The sequence below is a fragment of the Apis laboriosa genome, unplaced genomic scaffold, assembly GCF_014066325.1.
Source record: "Apis laboriosa isolate Shangri-la unplaced genomic scaffold, ASM1406632v1 scaffold23_cov150, whole genome shotgun sequence".
Classification (NCBI taxonomy): Eukaryota; Metazoa; Arthropoda; class Insecta; order Hymenoptera; family Apidae; genus Apis; species Apis laboriosa.
The window spans coordinates 3,607,846-3,618,546 of NW_025222452.1; the positions used below are offsets into that span (position 1 = coordinate 3,607,846).

Genomic DNA, 10,701 nt, shown 5'->3' on the forward strand with positions numbered 1-10,701 from the left:
AAAAAAAAAAAAAAAAAAAAAAATTAATCCAGTGTTAGTACTAGTAGTCACACGTTCGGTGAGAGAGAAAGTGAGACAATACGATGCAGAGTGAATCATGCGAGCAGGGATAAATCGTACTTGAACTTTGACTCGAAAAAACTTCGAGATATATATCAAGAACGATCTAAAATAAATAATAATGAGAAAGACCTATTCGTACACCAGAAAGATAAAGAAACGAGGGGGATGGGGAGGAAAAAAATGAGTCGATATTATTATATCGCAACAAAGAATTATTTAACCCTGCTATTTTAAAAACAAAAACTACAAAAATTATAATTTTTCCCTCTTATTATAACGATGTTCTAGGCATTTAATCCTACGAATAGTCAGAGGAGAAAAAGAAAGAAGGAAAGGAAAAGAAATTCCTTCTTTCAAATTACCAGCGAGAAAGTAAACAGTCGATGAGACATCTGGTGGTGAAAATAGGAAGGACGACCGCACCGTAACCTCAAAAACCCGCGATAAATTTAATTGAACAGCGGGATGGAAAAGCGCCATGTTGGTTCCGAAATATATTTAACATATGACGTTCAAGCAGGGTTAAATATGATCGAGCCATCGTACCTTTTCCTTTGTCAGTGGTTTCCATCGACAACCGAAGCACGGTTATATACGCACGACTTGTCTCCGTCGCGTGACTCGACTTGACTATCGCGAACAGCTGGTATTTTTTTCTCTTTCCTTTGAATCGATCCCACCCTACCAATTATGGGAACAGAGCTCCACGTTCACCCTACTGGTCGAGGGTTAATCATGCGCTTTTCTCCTACGTAACGGTCGTCGTCTCGCGATCACCAGACACGAGATCGTTTTATATATATATAAGACGAGTCGCGAGGGAACTGTTTCTCGTTAGTTAGCCAGCGACTAGGCTCTCTGAAAACCGTGAAAACGGCCATCGCCAAGCTACTTCTCTCCCTGAGAACCGATTCTCAACCGATTCGCTTCAACGGTCAACACGCAATCACGAACTCGGTTAACGTTTCCTTGGAGAACCAGCGTGCGTTTATTATTAATTCGTCCCTTTCGAAAGGAAAGATATCGAAGGTCGAAAGTCATCAAAGCTTCGAAAATGAAAGCTGTATATATAGATCTCGGGATCCACGAAACTGGAAACTTCTCTGAGACAAAAAGAAAAAGGATAAAAAAAAAAAAAAGAACGAAGAGGAACTACTGGTCTGCTGGTAAGCTTTGATCGCGAGATTTTTCACCGAGTATCTAGGATCCAGACGCGCATCGATGGGATGAAAAATTGAATTAACGGATCTCCTTCCATTAAAAACTTAACTGAGGGGCAGAGGCTAAAGGAGAAACTGCCTTCAATCGTTTGAGATCGAATATTTCCTCTTGATTAATCTGTAACGAACGCGCGCAGATGTTGTGGATAATCTTTTAATTAAATTTAATTGAATTTCGAATCTGATTCCTATTCGATTATTATTTATCCTTATGAAACGGAACGTTGCTCAATTGCTTTTCTATCGTTGTTCTTCTTTTTTTTTTCCCTCATTTTACCATATCACAAAATATTTTTCCAAAGACACGAAAAGCTATAACGCTTCCATAATAATTTTTATAATTTTACGTAGATTATCGAGTAATTATAAAATCGATTATTATTCGAGCCTGTATGCATCCTAGAAACACAAGTAAGGTTTGGAATCGATTAATAATTCCGTTGATCTACGGAAGCCACGTAGGCTATCGATGTGCATTTTTAAACGTAATTTAAATATTCCGTTTATCATAAATAAATTACTCGTCATCGTGGAAATTATAGATGCGAAATTCGATCGATGTAACGATGGATTATAAAACGATCCCGTTGGATCCCGTTTTGCATAACTGGTAAACAAAAATAATTTATAATCGAAAATGTGGCATCTTTTTCGACTACTATAAATCCTCATTACGTCACCATTTATTGAACTGTATAAAGAATCGTTTCCACGAAATGACTAACAGATGTGTTAATTTCTAACGACAACTCGATACGATTAATCAATCCTACTTAAATTTTTACAAAGCGTCTAAGACCGCTAAGACTTCTCTTAAACACGCTCGATCGCGTATACCACATTCTTGTGGCAAAAAAAAAAAAAAAAAAAAAAAAAAATTCAAAACTACGTTCGTTAAATCTCGTAAACGCGAAATCTCTTTCGTTGCTGACTTGAATTAAAAACTTGAATTTCTATCCAAAAAAAAAAAAAAAAAAAAAAAAAAGAAATTTAGACACGTCGAATCGAAGCCATCGCGAACGAAGTTTATCACCAAATGGGGAGACGGTTAGCTCGCAAGGAATTTGGAACGAGTATGCACGAGGCCGAAACGAGGCCAGCAACGAAAGGATCGAAACGAGGCAGAGACACAGGCGGATCGCGCAGCAGGTCGGTAATGACTTTCGACTCGCGATCATTTTGCGGACATTTTGGTTTAATTCGCGCATAATTTGTTGGCAAAAATCTCTGCCAGGACGATGATGGTCAATGGTGCGCTGATCAATGGGGCGTACCTAAAAAGAGTAAGCGTGACATATCGACGTTAAGCGTGGAATCGGCAGAGTACCCGCCTATTTCCACGGATTAGCATCCGTGTTAGCCACAAAAAAATTAGAGATAAAGAGATTGTGAAAATGAAAGAGAGAAGAAGGAAGGAAAGAGAAATAGAGAGAGAGAGAGAGAGAGAGAGAGAGAGAGAGAGAGAGAAAGAGAGAGAGAAAGACACAACATGATGTACACATTATACTTTCCCCGGCCACAAAGTGTCGTCATTTTTCTGACCATGTGTGATATTTATATCGGGCGTGTTTTGTCCGCGCACCGCGAGACGATCCGAGCAAACACGAACAAAAAAGAGAGACAGAAAGAGAGAGAGAGAAAGAAAGAGAGAGAGAAATTGCAGAATAATAGGATTAGGGGTGGATTAAGGATGAGAGTAGAAGAAAGGTTTGGAACACGGTCGAGATGCACGATCGACCGTGTTTTTCGCGCGCGTTAGAAAAAAGACGTATTGCCCTCTCGGTATCACTGACTCGTTATAATAACGATTAATAACGATTTTTCCGCTGATATTGCAACAACGAACGAAATCGAAGGTTCGTTTCTTCTTCGAGATTGCGAGTTGCAATTTTCGACTGAAAATTTCCATCCATCCAGCCAACTCATTGGAATGGAACGAGTTCCTCCTGAGAGAAAACGAAGGGGAAGGAAGAAGCGAAGAAGCGACAAGCGCGAGAAGAGGGTTTCACTGCTACAACGCACCTCTCGATCGACGTTCTCGATTCGCTCGGTTGATTACTCTCGAAAGTTTCGAGAGGAGAAGAGAGGCGGATGGAGGAGACGGAGCCGAATGAGAATGAGAACGAGAATGAGAACGTTGACGAACGAAGAGACCTGAGAAATGTAGGGGGGGGGGGGGGAGAAAGGAGGATGGACGAAGAAGGGAGACGTGGAACCGCGAGCGATGGCAGGTGCAGTCACGAGAAACGCGCGCCCTGGGATGTGCTATCGTTCGTGCCGTGTTCCTCGCCTTCGAAACCTCGCCTTCGAATACTAGCGCGATTCATTCGTTCGCCGAGCGATGAATCATCGCGAAACGATGTTGGAGACGCTGGTTCGAGGACACGGGTACAAGGCTGAGGAAGGCACAGGCGGACGGATAGACAAAAAAGACGAAGAGAAGGGCGGGAGGGAGAGAGAAAGGGCTGGTATTGCGAGTAGGAGGATATAAAGAGTACAGGGGAAAAAAGAAATACGGGCGAAAGAAATAGAGAGAGAGAGAGAGAGTAGTGGAGGATAATGAAGATGAAAAAAGATAGATAGACAGACAGACAGACAGACATACAGACAGACAGACAGACAGATACACAGACGGACAGACAGACAGACAGACAGATAGACAGACATAAAGAAAAAGAATTATCGATAGAGAGAGAGAGAGAGAGAAAGAGAGAGAGAGAGAAAGAAAGAGAGAGAACGTCGCTGTCGTTCCGACTTTAAAAAAAAAAAAAAAAAGAAAACAGCTGAGCGATCGATGAGGTCGCTGCCGTTCAGGTATTTTCTTGTAATTAGAGACAAAGAAAAATAAGACATTAAGTAGTGGTGTTGGTCATTACCGTTCGGGTCCGGGGCAATCGGGTACAATGATTGAGGCTTTGTACTGTCGGGCCGTGGTGGTTGGTGGTTGGTTCATTGGTGGTTGGTTGGTGGTTGTTGTCGATTGTTGGTAGGGTGGTCCATTTGCCGATCAAGTCAGGGTCCGTCGTTCCGGGCAGGGCAACGGCAGGGCAACGGCAGGGCAACACCAGGGGGGCAACGCCGGGGTTGGGGCGGGGCCAGGGCACAAATCATCAACCAAGTTAGACATCACGTCTCTCACGGCTGGATTAATTTTTCGCGGCTTAATCTTCTAACCCCTTCTCTTGTCTCCTTCCGTTATACCTCTACCAACAACCCTCCCCCGTCCTCCCCCCATTCATCTGCTCTTCCCGCGTTCTATCGTCCCGTTTCCTCCCTTTCCTCGAATCCCGCCATCGCGAATCGGAGAAATATTTGCGTTTCTTTTCTCTTCTTTTCTTTTGTCGTTAAAAAATTAATCGGAGAAACGACTCGGAAGTGGATCCATCTCCCTTGTCTTCGAAATGAAAAATACCGAGAAAGAGAGAGAGAGAGAGAGAGAGAAAACAAATTTCGCCCAATTATCGATCCCAATTATATTTCTACTTGTACATAAATTGCTGTAAATAAACGCGAAAGCGGGCATTCGCTCTCCTCTCCCCCCTCTCTCTTTCGTTGTTTTCTTTTCTTTCTCGTCCGCGTTCGTAATCGGCTAATTAGAGGAAGGAATTCGATAATCAACGTGCAATTTCCCGAACCGTTCTCGCTTCCTTTCTTCAACTTCCGCCACCGTCACCGAGTTGTAATAAAATATCGGCCGTTCCCCGATAATAATTTTATCATCCTCTTTATCCTCTGTTGACAAGTGTCCAAGTCCTTTGATCGGAGATAACTTGTTTCGCGCCACTAATTATTCAATACCCAATGACATAGGCAACGGGATATCTTCCGATTGTTCGTACAATACCGTGGCCATATATTGGCCGAATTTGGATGAAAGATCCAAGCTCGATCGCGCAATCACATCGGTTAAATCATTTCCGTCCAACTTTTGTTGTCGATCGATCGCAAAGATCGCCTGTTTCTCTATCGATCGTCTATTATTCGCAAATATTTCTCCGTGCGCGCGGCAATACTTGGCAACAAATATTTTTCCCCAAATTGTTTCCTCGGCCAACTCGAAACGAGCGACGCTGTCCGAACATAAAGAATTCCCCCCGTTTAACGAGGGACACGCGCTGCAGGGAGCTGGCCCGCAAAGGGGGGCGCCAGCAACCAATGGCGGACACACGACGTATCGAGTGGTAGTATAGTATAGTAAAAAAAAAAAAAAAAAAAAAAAATTATCCCTCGAGATTTTTCTTTCTCTCGCTCCTCGGATTTGTTATACAGGGTGATTCTCTGCCGATCGACTCGAAAGTAGTAGTAGCGCCATGCCGTTGAATAATCCCATGATTATTGTTATTATACAACGGTGTCCAACAGTCGATCGCGATAGAGATTTTTCTTTTTCTTTTCTCGCTCTTCTTCATCGACAAATGCGTACAGAAATAGGATCTGATACCGCGATGGAGCGACACTGCTTTCGTAGATCACGCGACGGCGAGTGGATCACTCTGCATGCGTGCTTGCTGCCCTCGTCGGCGGGCACACGAGCGCTCAAAAAATACGTACGAACCGGCTTTACCGACGATTATAATACTTACGACCAGGGACAAGATCGAGTGGGAATGACTCGCTCGCGATTAATTCCATACGCGTTTATCGCAATTCTCGATGGTTTTATGTACAGATTGCTCGTCAGGAGTTCCTTGGAGAAGAGGAAATAGATATGGACGAGGAGCGCTTCAGATGCGATTCTCGATAAAATCTGACGGAACGTTATTCTACTGCGCGACGTTGTGAATTTCGAGCAATTATGAGAGAAGCAATTGAATCGAGCTTTTTAAAAGAATAATTTTTAATCTTTATTTTACAATAGCTAAATTTGATCTTGAACATTTTACTTGATTTCTCTCTGATAATTGATCGAATCTCTCAAAGATAAGAAAAATTAGATTCGTATTTCTCTCAGGGAACAAACGAAATTCTGAGAGATTCGGGTGTGAAGCATTCCTCGAGAAAATTCATAGACTGGAAATAATCCGGATGAATCGGCTACGAGTTTCTTATTCTTTTCTCATTTTCTCCGTTCTCGACAAGATGCACGACACTCGAGAGCAACGATTAAACGCGTTCACCGCGTCGAATTCCACTCTATTTTGTCCCTGAGTCCACGTGCTCTTAACGTTTTACGCGTTTCGTCGTGAGAAACGGCTGGCATTGAAAACGCTCTACATTAAAAAAAAAAAAAAAAAAAGAAAGAAAAATACACGCGTATCGAATCGTCTCGACTCGTATTCCGATCGATGAGCACCGACCGTCGATTCGTCAGTCGATCGAAACGCGAGCTTAATCGACCCTTAAACTCGCGTTTGCGATTCTCTCACGACACGAACAACGATCAACGAAACGGTGGAAACTCGTTTCTAATCGTAAATCCCGCATGTGTGTGCATCGATCCGGGCTAAATTCCTTCTTAATTTTATCGCGAGGTAACGCGAGGTCGCGAACCTTTGTGCTCGTCGCGTCCCTTCGATCTTCCGCGGGGTGAGCTCTCGTCTCGGCGTCTCAAGGACGGTGGAAAGAAGGCAAACGATCGAACGTATTGCGCAACAACGACATCGATCCAGATACTCGCAAGTGTAATGCCTGTTACGTGCTCGACCGAATCGAACCGAATCATAATTAAAAACGTCGTGTATGAATAAAATCATGTTCTATGAAAATATATATATATATGTATATTATATTTATTTTTCTTCTTCTCGAAGTGAAGAATTTAGCACAGCAACTCGAGCTCGTTGTGGCGTGATTCTTTAAAACGGAATTTTTGCACGCGTGTTCGCAATTGATCTACAAAAATAATCACTACGAGCTATTTCTCTTTCCCCCCTCCCCCCTTTCTTTTTTCCTTTCCACGGACTCTCCCTGCGTTCGAGAGGAGAGTTTAAGTTTAAGTCCCACGGTTGTAATTTATATCGCGTTGCAACACGCTCGTTCCGACTCATTACCATCGATAATTAATCCTTTCGAGCTGGAATCGAAAAAAGGTTCGATCGGTATGCGCGTGCAACAGGCTTTACTCGAGCCGCATCTTTAATCAATCGTTCAGGGTCGGCTGCAGTTTCACGCCCACGCAGTTTTACTCTCGGCCCACGATCGCGCGGAAACGGCCGTTCGATCAATTTCCAGAGACGGTCGAGAGCGGACAGATACTTATATATATATATATATTTTTCTATTTATATATGTATATATATATATATATATGATCTGTCGGTAAAGTGAACGCGGTGGACGAAAGGTGGTTAACTTTCCAGCTCGAGAACGAAAAATATGCGTGATGAAGATATTTCGTACGTGTGTGTGTATGTAAATGTATATATATATATATATTGCATTTATCTTTGGTCGTATATAGGTAAAAAGGAACGAACGGTTTCATAGTTTTCTAGAAAAAAAAAAAATAATAGTAATAATAATAATAATAATAGTAATAATAATAATAATAATAATAATAATAATAATAATAACAATACTCTGCTATAGATCGGCTAATGAAAAAATACGGGCTACATACTGAACTCGAGAAAGAGAGACAGAGAGAAAAAGAGGGAGAGAAAAACGGTATAATCTCAGAGCAAACACGATTCTCGTTTGCACACACGTTTCAGAAATACACTCATCGGAGCGTTCCTAAACATTCCAGCTAATCGGAGGAGCTCGATCGATAGACAATCGTGTGTATATATATATATGTAACATATGTGGTCGTCTCTAGAAATTCGCGCGACGGATTAATTAACGGAGAGAACGGAATAAATATAATATATTCGTGAAAAATGCGACGTGATTCGTGAATCAATCATTTTCGGCTAAAGCTAAAAAACTTTCCCAAGTTTATATACTTCGCCATGGATTCTTCTTGTCTATCATCTTTCTTTTCTTTTTTTTTTTTTTTTTTTTTCTCTTTCCGATCGTTTATACTTCTTCTGTCTCTCGTGCTTGTCCCACGAACACGAACGAACGACAGAGGAAACAAGATCGAGGGATACGGTAACGACGGGAACGGAAGAAGCAACGGCTTACCTGACTCCTCAGTTTGGTGATATTCTGGCCACCCTTGCCGATTATCGAACCGGCTACCTGTAATCCAAAATTTGCAGATTTTTCAGATGCGAAGTACTCGGAGAAAGTGTCGATAAATAACGATTCTTTTCTTCCGAAACGAGATTCGAATTGGCCAAGATTTCGCGTGTTCTTCGTGTTGGGGAGCCACATCCCACAAGCGCGGATCGAATGCATTCTCTAAAAAAATATACTTGCGTATGATTCGAGACATCCTTCGTTCAATTCTTTTTCAACGATAAACGATTAAGAAAAGAGACTCTCGAAACTAGCCACCATTTTCAAAGAACAAATCACGATAATCGGATAATCGTTTCGTGGCAGAACGAAATAAAATTAAAATACGCGATCTTAAAATAATATAATCGTGACTCAAGTTCCCGGCCTCGACCCACAGCCATGGGGGATGTGTTAACTCGCGCTCCAATTTTTCGTGAGAAACGGGCCTCGAATCGAACAAGGCCGTTCCCCGATCTCCTTTTCTTTCGAACTGGTTGGCCACGTTCCACGCCGATCACGAGGCGAGGCGAGAGGAGACGGTGGAAAAAACGCGTTTTCCCTTTGCCGCGATCGCGAACGAGATTACGCTAGGTGGAAGGAAAGAAAGGAGCCTGGCCCATCCGTCGATCGACCCTGACACCGACGCTTCCAGCAATCGACATTGTGCTCGATCGTTGGCGCGCGACCACCGCGATCTCCCTCTCTCTCGGCCAATGGGGGGGGGGATAAAAATCGAAGGCATCAGGAAATACACGCATCCAGCCGAGGAGGAGCGCCCTCCTTTGTGTCCCGATCGATTCCACCTTTCCACTCGCGATGCAATCTCGTTTTATTAAGACGCGAACGAATGAATTTCGATATGGGTAGTGGCACGTGGTCCTTTTTTTTTTTCTTTTTTCTCCTTTTCTCTTCTTTTATTACGCGCGGTATTATGCGTGGCTCTCTCTCAATTCTCGAGCACGATTTTTCCTATTCTTCTTCTTCTTCTTCTTCGAAGAAGAAGAAGAAAACGAAGAGATCGTTCTGATATTTTTTACATTAATAAAACTCGAGTAGAGATAACAAAATCGGAACCGACACTTTCCAAATAATTAGATAATAATTTCTTGGAATAATCTTTTGAAAAGAAAAAACATTCTTTACTCGTCGAATCCATCCAATTCGTGGCAAGAATTGGAATCGGTCGGGTTTCGAAAATTCCACTGGAAGGACGGAAGAAAGCGGAAGAAAATTGGTTCGCCGAGCACGGCGACAATGACCGGAAGAGCATCGTGTTCCGCGATCGCGAACGTTCCGCCACGAAACGGGAGAAGGAATTATGACAACCCGGCTTCTGCTCGACCAGCTCGGCGTGCGCCATCGCGTGGAAAAGAAAAAGAGAATCAGGGAAAATCGTTGTGCGGCACGCGTGAGAAAGAGAACGTACAAGGAGAGAGGTTTTTGACAAACCTTATCCGGTCGAGGGAAACACGGTTGGAAAGATTCTTGCGTAATCTCGTTTGGAAATTTAACAACGAGAGAAGAACATTCGGAAAGGAAATTGCGCACGCCTTCGTATCTCGTCTACGAAAGGTGAAACTATACAAGTTTCTTTTTACGCTCTCCTTTTGTTGCGCTTTAAAACCGTTGCCGAGTTTTCCAAACAAGATTTGAAACTACTCCTCCTTTACAAGAGATCTTTGCTATCCAATGGTAAAGAGCTTAAGGAAAGAGAGTTTATACGGAGAAATGTGCGGTTGTATTTGATGAATGATCGAGAGTGGTAGCTACTTTACTCGAGATCGTTTGAGAACGTTTGCTCAGTTTCGTCGAAACGAGCGAAACGGAAACGGAGAACAGAAAGTAAGGAAACGTGGAAGGATATTCTCTATTCGCAGTAATGTGTTTCGTCGAGGACAAATTTAAAAGTTACTGAAAACATTTTCTCGAAAATTAAAGAATACATTCGATAGTTTCTAGATAGCATAGGATTTATATAATCGTTCCTTTCGATTCGCGGATGCTTGAATCGTTGAATTTCTTAAAAGAACCGGGGATCGATCGACTCCAACTTTGCGAAACTGGTTTCGCAAGATGGGACTCGTAGAATAGGTAATAAAATCTTACCTTGCTGGGGATCAGAAGACGAAGTTCATCGTCACCCTGTCTGTAACGCTTGTGAGGACTTGTCGGTCCTCCAGAACCTGTCATAGCGCCTGCATCAGCTTCTCTCTTCATTATTTCTGCAACAGAAAACATTAATCCATTCTTCAATCGATTATCGCTCCATTATTATTATTATTATTATTATTATTATTATTATTATTATTAT

General features: G+C 42.4%; 1 protein-coding gene across 6 annotated transcripts in view; it reads right to left on the reverse strand.

Annotated features, from left to right (window-relative positions):
* LOC122713437 (heterogeneous nuclear ribonucleoprotein K) overlaps window positions 1-10,701 on the reverse strand; it is a 90,890-nt gene that overhangs the window by 32,172 nt on the left and 48,017 nt on the right. For 4 of the 6 annotated variants that reach the window (XM_043933874.1, XM_043933870.1, XM_043933871.1 and 1 more), the window contains 3 exons: window positions 10,497-10,612; window positions 8,352-8,408; window positions 4,160-4,203 (listed from right to left, as the gene is read on the reverse strand). In XM_043933874.1, coding sequence (XP_043789809.1) covers window positions 4,160-4,203; window positions 8,352-8,408; window positions 10,497-10,607 — 212 coding nt within the window. In that variant the 5' untranslated portion in view covers window positions 10,608-10,612. The remainder of the gene's footprint in view (window positions 1-4,159; window positions 4,204-8,351; window positions 8,409-10,496; window positions 10,613-10,701) is intronic. The other 2 variants (XM_043933876.1, XM_043933875.1) reach the window with 1 other exon arrangement.